Source organism: Aquila chrysaetos, chromosome 15 (genome assembly GCF_900496995.4).
Source record: "Aquila chrysaetos chrysaetos chromosome 15, bAquChr1.4, whole genome shotgun sequence".
In the NCBI taxonomy this organism is placed as follows: Eukaryota; Metazoa; Chordata; class Aves; order Accipitriformes; family Accipitridae; genus Aquila; species Aquila chrysaetos.
In genome coordinates this window covers 22,753,227-22,768,986 of record NC_044018.1, presented here as the reverse complement: position 1 = coordinate 22,768,986, position 15,760 = coordinate 22,753,227, and the positions used below count along the sequence as shown (strand labels likewise).

Genomic DNA, 15,760 nt, shown 5'->3' with positions numbered 1-15,760 from the left:
CATGACAGCCAGCTCTTCAAGTCTTTATTTTCTCTATTTCCTGTTTTCAGCCAGGAACATAAGGGCTCCATTCCTGTTGTCCCTTTTTTTTTTTTTTTTTTTTTCACTTTTAGTTATTTCCCTCTTAGGAACATCACTGTTGCTGTCATGATAATAATTTCTTACTTCCAGTTGTCACTAGTAAGCAAGAGTTGCAAACTCACCATCCACCAACCAGTTGGCTGAAAATTAAAATCCAAGAGGAGCATGAAGAAATGAAAGAGTTGTCAAAATGCCTCCTAATTCCTCCCAAACCAAACAAGTATTCACCTGAGGCCAACAGTACTGACTCAAACCAAATGCTGTCTTCATCTGACTGATACAATAATCAGCAAGGATAGTGAGATAGTTAAGGTGAGGGATGGAGCTCTAGAAAGGGGAAAGGCAGTTTCAGAATTACATTGCTTTTGTGGGCAATTTGCCACCTTTGGTTTGTAAGCGTCATGGCTGGGGCGTCTCCCAGGTGGTGGAGTTGCAGGGCAGAGGTGCGGGCAGTTTGCCAGGAATACTCTTTGTTCCCCCCCCAACTTTTGTGGGCCAAGCTTTAGTTTGACCTGCGCTATGTTTTGCCGCATGCTTTTATCTCACTCCTGTTCTAGTATCAGTTGTGTCGTGCAGGCAGGATTGAACGCTGTTGGTGCTCAGGTTTGAGCTGCCCAAAATGTGGCAAAGTGCTGAGTTTACCTGGATTGAATTCTCGGGCTATTGTCCTCAGTCTGAATGAATCAGAACGTATTTCAGTTCTAGCCTTTAGAATGTGAATCCAAATAATTTGAACAAAAGTGTTATGGAGTGGACTAACTTAGAAAAAAACATTTTATTTGTTATACAATTCAGCTCAACATTGTTAAAAAGAAAAAAACCCTCACATCTGATGAAGGTTTTCGTGTATAAATTGAGCCATGCCAACTAGATACTTTCTAGGGTTAGAAACCTATCGTGTTTCACTATTGTATTTAACACAAGGAGACCGCAAGACTGCAAATGGGGAGTAAATGGTATTGTCCACGGTCTGCTTACCTTCCTTTCAGGTGATTCTATTATTTTCCATTCATTGAGTTTCAACTGGTGCAGTTCATCAAACTTCATGCTGACGTCTTCAATTGAGAGCTGCAATAAGTCCCAGAAACCTGCTAGGTCCTGGGAAGTTGGTCTCGGCATGGCACTCGGGTCCTGTCACGCACAAAGGAGAGAATATGAATAGACCAGGAGGCTTTCAACAATGTGCTCTGAGGCAGGAAAGGCATCGCGCCAGATTACATCACTACAGCGCTGCTCAGCGCTAAGGCTGTGCGCGCTTTACAGCTGGGAGCTGTGACTGGAAAGTTGTGCCTCCTACGCAACCCAAACATGAATGAGTTGGATGTCATATGCGAGCCTTCCCGAATCCATGCGGCACGGGAAGTTCCTTAGCACCATATGCTGTGCTGACCTGCATTTCTAAAAAGGAACAAGCTGACAGCCTCCGCCTGCTGATTATTAAAGGGAAGGGGAACGTGGTTCGTATTCTAGCCAGCCTGAAGTCTTTCTGGTTAAAAATTACATTCACGATAGCTGATTAGAAGGCAAAACAACACCACGAAGGAGTTGTCAGCTTATGCTGAAGTCAATGTTTACATTGTCTTGCATCTTCAAATGTATATGTAAGGTATAAAGTTTTGATGCAGTTGGTAGGATTTTGTTCTCCAGAGACTTGAATCATGCTCAGTGACTGGGAAGGCATTACCCCCAGGTACCGCAATTAAGTGGAGCTATGTGCACAAGACTTAATGGAGCAAGCATTGGTGGTAACAATTAGCAAGATGACCCTCCATTTGACTATTAACCTGATGGCAATGCTGGTTAAAAATTACATTAGAAGGTGGTATGCAGACACTTAACCCTATGCTCTATGAGCATTGGTACTAGTTCAAGAAGACAGCTTTGTCACTTTAATGAAATGGGGCTTAATTGGTAAACACCTCTGCAAAGATGATGGAGAAATGTCTCTTCCCTTCCAGCCATTAAGATGGTCTACAGAATGGAGCTGGGAGAGATGGAGTCAAAACCAGGCCAAAGGGACTCTGGATGTCCCCCTTCCTGGGCAAAAGCTGTAATGACTAGTTTACTATGTTAGAAACACTGGTGGTATTGCTGAAGCAAGGCTCCGTGCTCCATCTTTTACAAACCTAGTGGACAACGGCATTTTAGATATTAAACACAACCCCACATAGTTGCCTAAAAACTGGGAGATAAGTCAGCATTTCTATTGAATTCCTCCCTTGAATCGCACATTTCTAGGGGTCTTGAACTAGGAATTGCTACTCAAACTTGGGTTTGCGGATGTCACTGTGGGAGCTGAGTGCCTGGAGCTAGGCATGACCACATGTACTGTCACCCATACCTAAACCCGTTTGGGAATCTGGGCCAAGAACCAGCCTAAAAGCCTATCCACTTAGAAGTCTTCTTCAATAGGAGAAAGTCTCCTTTTCATAGGGAGCTTCAGGGTCTTAACAGAACTGGCCGTATAAATTGTGGGTGCTGGTCTCTTCTGTCAGGTGGCTGGAGATAGGACGAGAGGAAATGGCCTCAAGTTGAGGCAAGGGAGATTTAGGTTAGATATTAGGAAAAAATTTTTTACTGAGAGGGTTGTCAGACAGTGGAATAGGCTGCCCAGGGAAGTGGTTGAGTCACCATCCCTGGAGGTATTCAAAAAGCGAGTAGACAGGGTACTTCAGGACATGGTTTAGTGGGCATGGTTGATGGTTGGACTCGATGATCTTGAAGGTCTTTTCCAACCTAAATGATTCTATGATTCTAACAGACTTCTGGGAAACACGATACAACTCCAGATTAGTGTTCACTGAAAATGACTTAATTGGGTAGATCCCAATTTACTCCAAAACCATTTAAAATTTATGTCAGTGGTATTAGTTACCCTACAGAGGTCAATATGTCAGGCTTCAGGAACTGACTCCCTGTGTGAAATTTGTCAGGACGATCCCACAGCAATATATCTTAGATTGCAGTCTTTTCTCTCCAGCCTGGTCTCCTCAGTCCCTCTCCCCAGTTTCCTCTAAACAGCCATAAAATGATGTCACTCATTGAAATGCCTTCTGCATCAAGGCTAATTGCTCTTCTGTACCTTTGTTTGCCCCACTCTGCTCATCGTGTTTGGGACGATCGCAGCCTCCAGCGCGGCTGCTTGCGGAGGAGCGTGCGGTGCATTGGCTGGACACAAGAGGGCTGCCTCCTGCTGCTATCGCTTATGGATCCGCTGCCAACGGATAAATGCTAGCGCAAATGATTACTATTACAGCTAACGAAGTTTTGAGAAGATTGGCTTAAACCTGTTTCTTCTCGGAAGCTGCTCATTTATTTGCATCTTATTTGGAATTCAGCTTTGCAGCCCTCCTTCTGAAGGAAGCCTAAAGCAAGCAAAAAGTACCTAGCCGGTGCTCGAGCCTTTCTGCTTTTGCCTGCAACCATGACATGCTGAGCGATGATCTCACGAGCTGAGCAGGATCTGTGCTGACTAGAGAGTATGGAGGAGGACACTTCAAAGAAAAAACAGGGTGTTACAAGAGATAATGTGAATAATGCAGAAGGGAGTAGTTATTAATCAGTGATGTTTTTTTTCTAGCAGTTAGTGGGAACAGTACACTGTAGGAGATAGCCACCCAGATTCTTTAAAAAAACTTCATCGAAGCTTGCATTTTTATGAATTTACCCTAAGCGAGAGGCTTTGGTAAGCGATCTTAATCCCAAGCATAATCAAATGTGTCCCTTGAAGTTCCCATGACCCTTTAGTAAAGTCCATAGGTGATGGGTGAGTTTCCTGGGTTAAATTTCAGTTTGAGTAAGTATATTCCTCTTCCTAAACCCTTGCTGCATTTCAAATTGGCAGAAGTAAACACCGTTGCTCTTTGTCCTACATTTATGCTTATTGCCGTTGAACACTGTTAGAGAAAGTGCTGTGTGGTCACCCTGAAAGTGCTAGATGTTTTCGAGTGGGGGAACGCACTAACTGGCTGCTATCTGGAAGCGTTCCCATGGGGCACCGAGATGCTGCCTTAGGAGCATATGGAAAGCCTGCTGTGGATATGCGCTAAGTGACGATTTAACAACAAACTCTATCCTTAGGCATAGTAAGAAAAGCCTCAAAACATGAATGAGCTAAAAGTCCAGTTCTGCAGTTGCTGCTTTCTGCAGAGCCCATTGCTGATTTAATGAAGCTGAAGAATATTCAAAGCCTAAATCTTGAGAGTGGGATAAAGCTGCTGTTGTGGAGTTCAAAGGTTTATTACCCAAATAAGAAGGAGAGAAATAAAATCTTGCCAGTTTTTTGGTCGTGTTTTCTGCAAAGCTGTACATTTCTTCTTGTGCTCCTATTGCTTTTGCAGTAATGAATTGTTCATGCTTCCAAACAGCTGACGGCTGTTACATTGCTGCACTTGTTATCACAGCAATGCTCTCGAGCACAAGTGCTGGACCCACTTGAAGATAAATGAAGTGGAATGGAGGTTAGGCTTTCCAAATCTTAGTTTGCATAGCTTAATCAATCAGGTAATGGAGGGCACTTTGAAATTTGCAGTGAGAAACTTTTAGACATTGATGAAGATTTCCTCCTTTTACTATGAAACAAATGACTAGATAGGGAGCACACATGATGTATTTGATATTACAAACATGGTCATCTCCTGCTTGCCTGACTTTGCATATTTCCTCTGTCATTCTGTAACAGCTATTAAAATTCTTGTTTTGACAGAGTCTTTGAAGTGGATAATTGGATTCTTTCCTAATGAGGACCATATATCTTATCATTTTCTATCAGAAGGTAGGACATTTTTGGCATGACTTTCTCAGTAATATTTGATTGCAGTTTCAGGAATTCTGGATGCTTAACTTTATGGATGGAAAGTAGCAAGTAGGTCTCTGCAGAATGAATGTTTTGCCTTAAAAAGTTATGTGACAAATACTAACAAGTAAAGAAATGTATCTAACCAGACATAGAGGTCAAGTCTGCTGTTATGCACGCAATACAGTTCAGCACTTCTCATATATGAGGTGTAGGGGCAGTCGAAAGGTGAAAGATACACTTGATTTTCGAGTGAATCAATGAAAGGTATTCTACCACTAGCTGTAGCTAGAAGAATTACGTTCTTCTATTGATTAGTATCATCTTGCCACAATGTTTGTATCACTGATGGCTGCTGTCATATTAATGAAGATAACATTTAGAATTGAATTAGTCTCTAATGAACTTCCAGAACAATAGCAGTGACTTTCATAAGTCATATACTGCATCTGTTCCTTTAGCCCTAGGACATCTTATATATAATTGGCAATGCAAATTATGAAACCCAATTTTATGAACATTATGTATATTCCCATTTCCAAGATCAGTCCTATTTTCAGGTATGTAGAAAGCTGGATCACGTATTTTCCGCTATTCTGCTATTTTACCATTCTCCACCTACTATAATGTGAAAAATTTCTCCTTTCTTACAAGAAATGTAGTTACCATTTTAGGGTATTACAAAAATAAGCCATAATATTATGTCTCGGAAAACTTGCATTTGTTCCCTTCTCATTTTTTTTCTTTAATAAAGACATCAAAAAAAGAAAAGACAAAACACAGCCAGACTGAAATTACTGAAATTACATGTTTGCTTTGACAAAAAAATGTACTAACACCATACTTAAGGATTAAGTTAAAAAAAGAAAAAAAAGGAGCAGTAAGATAAAATGTGAGACATGAAAATGACATTTCAGAATGCTACAGTTTGGATATACTACACTTGTTTCTGTTGTTGCCTTTGAAGTAAAAATACTATATTCTAAAATTTAAAGTTACATTTTGTGGAATATCTATGGATGATAGCCTTAAGCTCTTCAAGAATGGCCAGACATTGTGACTTACCAGATTTTGCTGACAAAGCCAATAAAATTGCTGGAATTTCTGAGACATGAGGAGCTGAGCGCTTCCAACAGCACTTCGGATCTTACCTAGGACTAAGCATACACACAGGTTATTACCAATAGATGTCTTTTGGCAGTAAATGCAAAATCCAGCTCAAAAAATATGTAGCTGAAATTACTGTTTATTCTATAAGGGAAGTAAATATTTGGTTTTGTTGCTTGTGATTATATACCTAAAATATTTTTGAAAAAGATGGAGGTATAGGAAAGCTCTGTGACACCTTACCATTTGGAAATAAGAAATGATATATTAGTAACTCAGAACAGCTAAGACTGTATTTGCTTAAGGAAGTAGAAAAAACCAAGGGAATATAGACAGCTTCCTGAAGTGGGCATACATACATATGCTTTTAAGAACAGTCTTAAATTTCAAAGTAAATGACAGCCCCTTCCCCCCACATTTACATTTGCTCATGTAAATTGAAAGCTGTTGAAGTCATCTTGCCTCAAGGACCAGTTAGATGCCTGTTCCCTCTGAAGTCAAAGGCAGCTTTACATGTACCTTAGAAAAAATCTTCTGGTTCTGCAATCACAAATGACTCCACTGCATTGTGTGGATGATCCCTGGGTGAGGTCTCTTTACCCTGTCTGTTCTGGGGGCAAGGTTAATACATTAAACTGTAACATAAGATACTCCTACCATAAGGATGAGATCCTCAGAGGAATCATGTCTGTGACACACGGCTTGGTACCCCCACTGGGAGTTACAGGTTGCCTACCCAGGGAAATACACAAAGCCCTAAGTACAGGAGCTTCAGTCCAAGTGGGACAGAAGCGGGTGCTCCAGGACTTTGCTGAATCATGACCAGCCCCTGTGGTTCGCTGAGCTTTCCCCACTGTCAGTGTACTTGCCATTTACAGCGTGCATAAGCACTGGGGAAAGGGACCAAATTCATTTTACTTGACTTTGCTTCCAAGAGTCATCTGTCTAAATCAAAATTTCTGGATGCTCTATAATCAGTAATCTGAGCTCACCAGCTCAGCCGTGTTAGGCACTTATTTTTAGATGAACTGAATCTTTTCCTGGAGATGCCTGTTTCTTTCTATTGACTGGAGTTCCTAGGAAACTAACTTCTCCTGGACTCCCACATTTGCTGGGATAAATACCATACTTTGGTAGGTAGCAATATACTTTCCTTCCTACACCTCCTTCCTACACTTCCGTTCCTCCACATCCATCTCTATGCTGAAAAAGCAACACTTTAAAAAGCATTATAAGCTGGGGTTTCAATGGAAGATTGATTTTTACCTGGAGAATTTCCAGATCTTCAGATGATATTTAGGGTGAAGATAGAGGTAGAGGTAGGGTTGAGACAGGAATTACTCTGACATCTTTTAATTCAATTTGAGGAAACCAAATTGATAATTCAAACAGGATGCAGAGGGTGGAATGAAGCTACAATAGTACAGAAGAACCGATCTGCAGCCTGTGATATAGAAAACATTAAACTCTGGCAGGGCTTAACATATTGTTGTTATTTAGAATAGGTGTAGGAGGGGACTGAATGGCATGTGAAAACAGTATCTTGGTAGTAGGTATCACATTTTAATTCTGCTTTCTCTAGACCAGTGAAACATCTGCTTAATCACAAACAGCAGCAAGAGATAATTTGGAAGTTTTAGGCTCCATTTGTGGAAACACACAAACTCTGTAACTTTAAAAGCATGTGTTAATATGTAGAGCTGGGGTTCTCAAATTCTACTCCATTTTCTGTTAGGCGAACAGTACAGCTGCGCCACAACACTGAATTAAACAGCAGTATGCATAATTCATCAGTCCCATGTGGCACCCATTTGTGAAAGGGTTAAGTGGTTCAAGGGCTGCATGAGTAATTCACTGGGGTTTTGTTTTTGTTTTGTTGGCCAAATGAAATGAAGCATTTTAATTGGTTTGGGGTTTTTGATCACCAAAACCCTCGCTTTCCTCTAAGGAATTATTGGCACATGGAAAGCAATGTTTTGGGTGTTAAAACCTGAACAAACATACAAAAAACCTAAAAAAAGAGAAATGTTTCATTTGATCTGAAACAAATTGCTTTAATTTGGTTTTCAGCATTTTTAATAAAGGCAAAGACTTAAGTGGCAAACAGCCTTGTATCCTTCTTTTCCCTCAGTGCTCGGTAGCTCAGGACATAAGACAAACTCGCAGTGTCATCAGGTCAGAGTCCCTTCTTTGCCAGGATGGGGAATTGTGCTGTAGCAGGTCCCTGACATCGCCTATTCCATTCTATGTTCAACTGTTCATGGGCAGAAAGAGAGTGAGGATGATTCTGTAGGCTGTAGCGCTTGTCTCATAGTGAGTAAAGTTCAGTTTCAGTTTCCTCTGCTGAATTTTATAGTTCATGGCTCAAATATACAGCTTGAGCAAGGGCATTGGTTTTAGTCCTACTGCAGAAATGCAGACTGATATTTTCTAGTGAATCTCACAGTTACCCCAACCCCGTATTAAACAAACATTTATCTTCATTATCCAGAAGGATCATGTCAACAAGCATTGGTGGTTTAAAGCCCAGTCAGACCAGACAAGACTTAGGCACTGGCAATGCAGCCTTTTGGTGCGGTACACATCTGTTGGGGATGTAAGACAGTGGCTCTGGGCTACTCACATGTGTCACTGAGTCACAGTGGTGAATACACGTGTATAATTACAGCCCTACCATTTACTAAAGATCTAACTCTATTTCCATTTCAATAAGTAAATCAGATGTAATAAAACATAGAAGTTAGATCTCTCATATTCATGCTACTCTGCTTTGCTGTAATTAAATTAAAGTATTAAAACACTTCAACTCATAATCTTTAGCACAATATTAATAGACAGCCAAAGCCTTGTTATTAATTTCATGCATTGGGGAATTATTCTGAAGAGTGCAGATTGATTATCTCCATGAAAGAATGATGAATGTTAGAGAATGGAGAGATTGAGATGTTTGGTGATGCTTAGAAGATTTTGCCTGAAAATAAATGATGATAAAATCTACCAACACACATAAATATATATAATTTTCATATAATCCATATACCTCCCTCCATTAAGATAATGTCATATTTACTTGAATGTCAGGAAAGAGTCACGCAACCTTAATTCTGCTCCCTGAAGTGTATGAAGCACTCCATTTTTGTTGGGTGGTCCTGTATGGCTTCTACTCTGAAGACATACAAAACCCTGACCATGACTTCAGTAGAAGCAGACTCAAGATTTATACCCTGGATAGAAATTGCGTAAATTGCCTGTATACAACATGCACAATTAACACAATGGTGTCTTTTCCCCATGATAAGCATATTACAAAATTGCAAGTAATATATATGTGTTGTATTGCTTGAGAAATGCTACAAAATCTTGCAATTGAAAATGGTTTCATATCACAAAGGTCGAGGGGGAAAAGTTGGATCTATATTGATGAAACTGAGATTATAGTCTGATGCTGTAACTCCATTCTTGACAGGTTAAAAGCTTTGCTCCATTGTGCCACTGCTGCACCAGCAATGAGAAACTACTAACAATCAATCTGCTTCTGGCATTCATTACTGTTTATTTAAATGATGTGTTTTAATTTAAATTTTCATTCCATTTGATTGTTCCATTTTTTTTCTATGCTCATAAATAAATTGCTCCACAAACAATCTGAGAAGATATGCCTGGGAAAAATATTGAAACTGGCATTCAGTTCATCCTCCTAACTCAAAGCAGGGCATGGTATTTGTCTGATCTCTAAACCTAAATTAGTAATCTTCAGAAATATGTCTTTTTCACTATCAGCACAGCAGGTAGGCATAATAATAAATGTATTCTGTTCAGACTGAGGTGACATTTTAGGACAGCACAGCTACCAGTTGGCAGTGCTCTGGAGGGTAGGTATGGGATTCTTGTGCACCAAGCGGGACTCGGTCCAAATTTGTTTTTTACCTAAATGGAGCTGAGTTCGAAGAGGAGAAAATTTGAGCAGAACAATACAAATGCTAGGAGGAATTCTCGGGTTCCACACTATGGGACTGTCTTTTATTGACTTTAAAGACTGGTTTCAGGGCAATTAAGACATTCTGTAGTCATTCACAACATCCCAAATGTAAATTTCAATAGTTCCTGAAGGATAGGTTTGTGAAAAGCATTAGGAAATTATGTCAGTAATTTCTCTTTGGTTAAAGGATAACCCATATTTGGTCAAACACCTAAGAAAGCTTTTATGGATGATTAATTGATGAATATACTAAAATAAATTGGTTGTGAGGGTTTCTGTGTTTGTTTTTTTTTTTTCAAAGTATGGGAGATTTAACTCTATGTTTTCTGTTACTATTCGGCCATGTTAGTAAAGCCCTTGCAGTACTGTGGAAATACCAGCCAGAGGATTAGTAAGGATCCATGGAACGAAGGGCTAAGGGGAGAATAGGGTGATATTTTGAGCTCTCGCTCTCTCTAATGCCTTTTTTTTTTTCTCTAGAGATCACTTCACTATGTAGTTCTGCCAGCAGAGCTCCTAACCACGATGCAAAAGATACCAGCAACACCACCTTTTTGCTGGCATAGTTTATCCTATAGTTATTTTTTTTGCACCTATCTTAGGATTTTTATATGAGAGTAAACCCCGTGTGGCTGTTCTCCATTTGACTTGCGTACTGAAATATTCCAGTGGCCAAGCACGTGGGATTTGGAAGCCACAGATGTGTTCTGCCTCCCTCTGCCAGACCTTGCCTGCAAGCTGTGGGCAGCGCCTGCTCTCCCCTCCCCGCGCCGGTCTCCTTGCTCCCATCACAGAGCTCGCGGGCGGCAGAGTCCTGGCCCTCTTGGTCTTCAATAGCTTTGTGACAATTGAGAGTGTTTTTCTTGTCATCACCTACACACCAGTAATAGCCAAACACAATTTTCAGGGTGTAAAACTGAAACTCCAGTCAGCACCCTTGAGAAACACATATCTTTGCTTGAAGGCACCCTGCTAGTGCAAATGATCAGATGACTTACCCTGGGAACAGTTACAGCCACATGTATATTTTATATACCTATCTATATATGTTATAATAAACACTGAGAACGCAAATAACTGCCCCCGCGAACAATATATGAACTTTGCAGAGACTCCAAAATACAATTTGTGGCAACTGACCAAATAAATAAATTCTGTGAAGAGAGGTTATTTTTGCTGCAGTGATTATCTTCTCCTTTTCTAAGACCTGATGAGTGAAGTTCTTAAAACAACATTATGGGAGAAAAGCTACAGTGAAAGAAAAAATCAATACAGCAATCAGACAGCTTTCTGTGATCTCAGGCCTATTGTGTTAACGCAGAAAATGAAATTGTTTTCTAAAATGCAGTTCTATTTTAACTCTTCCTGTGATTAAACAAAATAGAAATGGTATCATAAACACAGCCTTCTCCTATGAGATGCAAAGCTGTATTTGGTCTTCAGGTACAATTAATATACCCAGGCCAAAAATAAATGATTCAGCATTAACAATGACAGTTTGAATGCTCAAACTTTGCTGTGAAGTGTTTTGGGAATAGTAGCTCCTGCTGGAAGATGGAAAAACATATTCAGTTTTTTTCTGGCTCCTCCATTTGCCTGTATTTTCTTCAGGGAACTGCCAAATGCTTAAATATGTCAAGATACCTTTCATGCTGGGATATCATTAAACTTTAGTTCTTGTGGATACATACCTTTCAACCTCCATAGCTAAAACTGGGGATACAAAATGTGTCAAAGACTCAACAGGAAAAAAGTTATTCACACTGAAATTTTAAAATGCTGTGAAGCTCATTCCCTCAGAGAAAAGAATTCTTTGATAACTTCTTTTTACTTGATGTAAGCTATAGTAGCTGAAGGGATACCGTTTCAAAAAGAACGTAATTTAGAAATATTTGAGGAAGATCTCTTGAAAGGAGTCACATAAAATGGAAAATTGGAAGTCTGGGTGTCACTTTTGTCAATCAGCTGAAGACAAACATCTGATATTGCATATGCTATATAGTTCTATTCCATAATAATTTCTCTAACCTATTAGGGAGGTCAAAATGTTCCCCCAAACACAAGCAATTAACCCATTTTGGTTAGTTTAAAAAGGGGATTTCAAGGGTCAGTTTCAGTTGTGTTTTAGCAACTTTGTATCAGGGAATTGCTCTTTTTCTCTTACAGAGTAAAGTCACTCTGCAAATGGGGAAACACAAAATCCTGATATTCTGTTTTGTTTTCTGACTGAAATGTTCCAGGTTAAAATGGTGTCACAAACTCCAAATATTATTAAAAACCACTGAAGTCCAATTTGTCTTCATGTCCTCTGTACAATTTACTGAAAACTATCTTCCTAATTGCCGTTTCCCTGCGCAGCAAGGTGTTTCAGAGTATTTCTGGAGCGCAAGAGCACAGCTTCGCATGGTGGGAGGGAACGGGTAGTCAGCTAAAATCAGCTCCTTCAAGTTTTCCTAACACAGTACACAGCTTTATATTCCAGAGAATAACACCGCTGACTCCCTATCCGTGTCTCCGAGTGAGAAAGGAGTACTGACGCGAGAATGTTTCCACTGCTCGTTTCATGTGGTTGCAGATTTGATTAGGGCTGTGCACGAGGAAGAGCTTGCGGAGAGAGGAGGTAGGAAAAGTCCAGCCCTCGCCTGCAGACTCCTCGCTGGCCTGCTAGGGGAAGTAGAGGGGCTAACTCCTCATGGGTTTCTCCCCTTTGCTCCCCAATAATTTTACTCTTTCCAAGGAGATTTAAGTCTTGCTCTTTGAACTTCTGCTTCAGATCGTAAGCACTGGCGTCCCCACATCAGTAACAGGCAACCTTGGAAGCAGGTGCTTTGGGATACTTAAGGATGGCAGAGTAATGTCAGTATTCAGCAGTGCAAAGATTTGGGGAATTGAAAAATAAGACATATAGGGTAAAAAGTATTAAAAAAAATAACCATTATGGAAGAAGGCTTGGAAATCCTCACACAGGCTAAGGCTTTATTATTCGTACTTTAACAGCCCCTAGGAGGGTATTAAAGTCTTCACAGTATCAGTGCAAAGGGAAAATTCTTAGCTCAGCTCTGCCATGATGAAAATAAGGACAAAACCCTACACTCCAGAAAGCTCTGAAGGAAGAAAAACAGCCTTATGCTCTTCCCCACCCCGAATCCTATGTTGTTACTTGGCAGACTTGCGCACCATATAGTGGAGAGATATGACAGTAACATAAAAAATGATGAGGTAAAAACATAGACATTCTTTCTTTTGAAAAGGTCAGTGCAAGAAATAAATAGAAATTGGCCTTTTAGTCACCAGGCAGGCCTGGCCCGAGACCTGAGGGTAGATCATAGCAGAGCTCATTGAGGGGAGAAAGAAGAGGATCAGGAAAGAGTATTCAGAGGCGATGGTGAGATTTGTGAGAGTGCTGGAAAAGATGCTACTAAGAAAACTTAATATGAACTAATTTGTGATCTGAGAAAATCTCGGCTGAGACAATAATTCAGATTGGCAGGGATTGAAATATTTATAAAACTGAGCCTGAAGAACAAGGATAATTGACCTCAGAGGGAATCACAGGGAGCTGGCTACTGAGTGCTAGGACCACTTTGATATATTACTATCATTAGTGCTGGCTTGGATCTTGTTCCAAAATAGTCTACATTATTTTTCACTTTATCCCATCACTCCTTTCAAGTTGTCCACAGGACGTGAGAGAATAATAATGATTCTTGACGAAATTGTAACAAGAACATGCAGCTGAACTATCTAATAGTGCATACGCTGGTGTAACTGCAGAAGTGCTTTAACTATTGCTCTTGCCTACTCCTTTCTGTTCCTCCAACAGACCCTTTATGATAGGCCAAAGTGCCTGTAAAGGAATGAAAACATTTAAAAAATGACTGTTCATTAATACTATGCAAATTCTCAGGTTTCAGGAAAATGGCAAAAAGATGTTCACATAGGACCACCTTGCATGCTCTGGCAAAGGGTCAAGCATTGGAGCCATAGAAGTGAGTGGGAAGAATGTGTCAGAGTTGGAGCTGTGGATGGAGCTATTGCACCATTTGAGCCACATCTAATACCAGGCTGTGATCCTGCGCTTGACTCTACAGTTGGGTCCTCAGCTACTTCTACAAAACCTTACTCTGGGAAATGCCAACTTGCACAGTCAGTTGCAGGACAGAGGTCTTATATCTAATGGTTCTGCAGAGTGTCTTTGGTACTACAAAATGAGTAAGGAGAAACTACAGACCACAACTCTATCCTAACAGATTTCTTATTTTAGCAGACATCTATAAGAAAAGATACTGAAATGTTCTTACTTTCTTCAGAAAGATCATTTTCTTCTGCTTCTCTTTCCATTTCTTTACACCATCCTTCCATTCTCTTAGTTTCAGTATGTAGCAACTTCATAAACCAAGATCCGTCCCGTCGACAAGGAGACATTCGACCAGTCTCTACTGTCTCAATGGCTGGCTCTAGCCAGGGTTCTGGTGGTGGAAGGTTTGAGGTGTCAACTGGGGTCCTATAATCTTCTCTGTAACTGAACAGTCCCTGTGTCCGTACAGTTCTCACTGCGCTGTATTGGGTGGGCGTGCTGGGCTCCGAGTGCTGCTGGAACGACGAGCCAAACTGAAGTCCCTTGTCCTCCATGGTGATGTGTCCTGGAAAGCCCTCCAGCTCCAGGTCAGCCTGGACAGCTGCTGTCACACTGTTTGAGCGCTTGAATCGTCCGTGTCTTGGTGAAGAGGGAAGAAAGAAAAGAGATTAAGCCATATAAATACATATGTGATTGTACAGAGGCACAGAATAATGTCTCAGTGAATGGATTCTGGTTTTCTCCCTGGACTTCATGTTACTTTTTTTTTTCTTTGTGCATATCTGACTAAAATAAGACAGTGGGTAACAACAGAGAGGGAAACCAAAATGCATAGTGGCGTCATTGATCTGAGCAAAGATACAAAAGAAAATAATTTAAATTATCCCTGGAAGCAAATATTAATTTATTCTCATACTAAAAAATACCATGTTTCATTACTAAATGAACTGGAAATAGCTAGCAGAACTGCAGGGTTACATCTCCCGATAGAAGTCTGTAAAGTACATGTATAAAAAAATTTCAAATATTAAGAATTGTAATTAGATACAATCTGAAAATCTGCTAAGTTAGGACTGTTGAGAATCCTTTAATAAAAGAAAAATAGTAGCAGCAGGTTTAAGACCATGGTATTTTTTACTTGCCTCATGGGATGGCCATTAAATGTTGATTTTCTATTGTGATATGCCACCGAATAATGACATTTTAGAAAAGCTTTATGTTTAAAAGTTAGGTAGAGAAGCAAAGATTATTTGTGAAATCTTTTCACATCTGAGCCTATCGTTTCAGATTACTTCTAGTCAATGATGGTAAAAGGCAATTAGCAGCCAGATATTGTCTGACAGCTGCCGTGAAATGAGATAATGGTCCCAGTCCAGTACCTAACAGACAGTGCCTGCCAGCGATAACCTGTGGGTTAGTACATTGACCTGCAGTTTTACAAAGCTAGAGGAGGACTGAACAAGTGTAAAAGCTGATTCTAGTTCAGGATAAAGGAACCATGGGTTGCATCTTAACCATTATATCCCCGTGTGGACTGGGAAAACCTGGATCAGCATAAAGGGTCCTATCGAAGGAAGAGTATTCCAATATACAGTGCTCTGTATTTGTTCTGCCAATAACGAAACTATATTAATCCACTACTTCAATTTAAAATTTTCACTTTCTTCCCTCCAATTAAAAACCGGAAAGGTGACTAAATATTAAGCAACTGCTAAGTAAT

The 15,760-nt window shown here is 40.2% G+C and overlaps 1 protein-coding gene across 5 annotated transcripts in view; it reads right to left on the bottom strand.

Moving 5' to 3' along the window:
* The window catches only part of DLGAP2 (DLG associated protein 2), a 482,669-nt gene that overhangs the window by 8,834 nt on the left and 458,075 nt on the right, over window positions 1-15,760 (bottom strand). For 3 of the 5 annotated variants that reach the window (XM_030037650.2, XM_030037652.2, XM_030037653.2), the window contains 4 exons: window positions 14,264-14,679; window positions 5,942-6,033; window positions 1,060-1,212; window positions 204-221 (listed from right to left, as the gene is read on the bottom strand). In XM_030037650.2, the coding sequence (XP_029893510.1) occupies window positions 204-221; window positions 1,060-1,212; window positions 5,942-6,033; window positions 14,264-14,679 (679 nt within the window). The remainder of the gene's footprint in view (window positions 1-203; window positions 222-1,059; window positions 1,213-5,941; window positions 6,034-14,263; window positions 14,680-15,760) is intronic. The other 2 variants (XM_030037651.2, XM_030037654.2) reach the window with 1 other exon arrangement.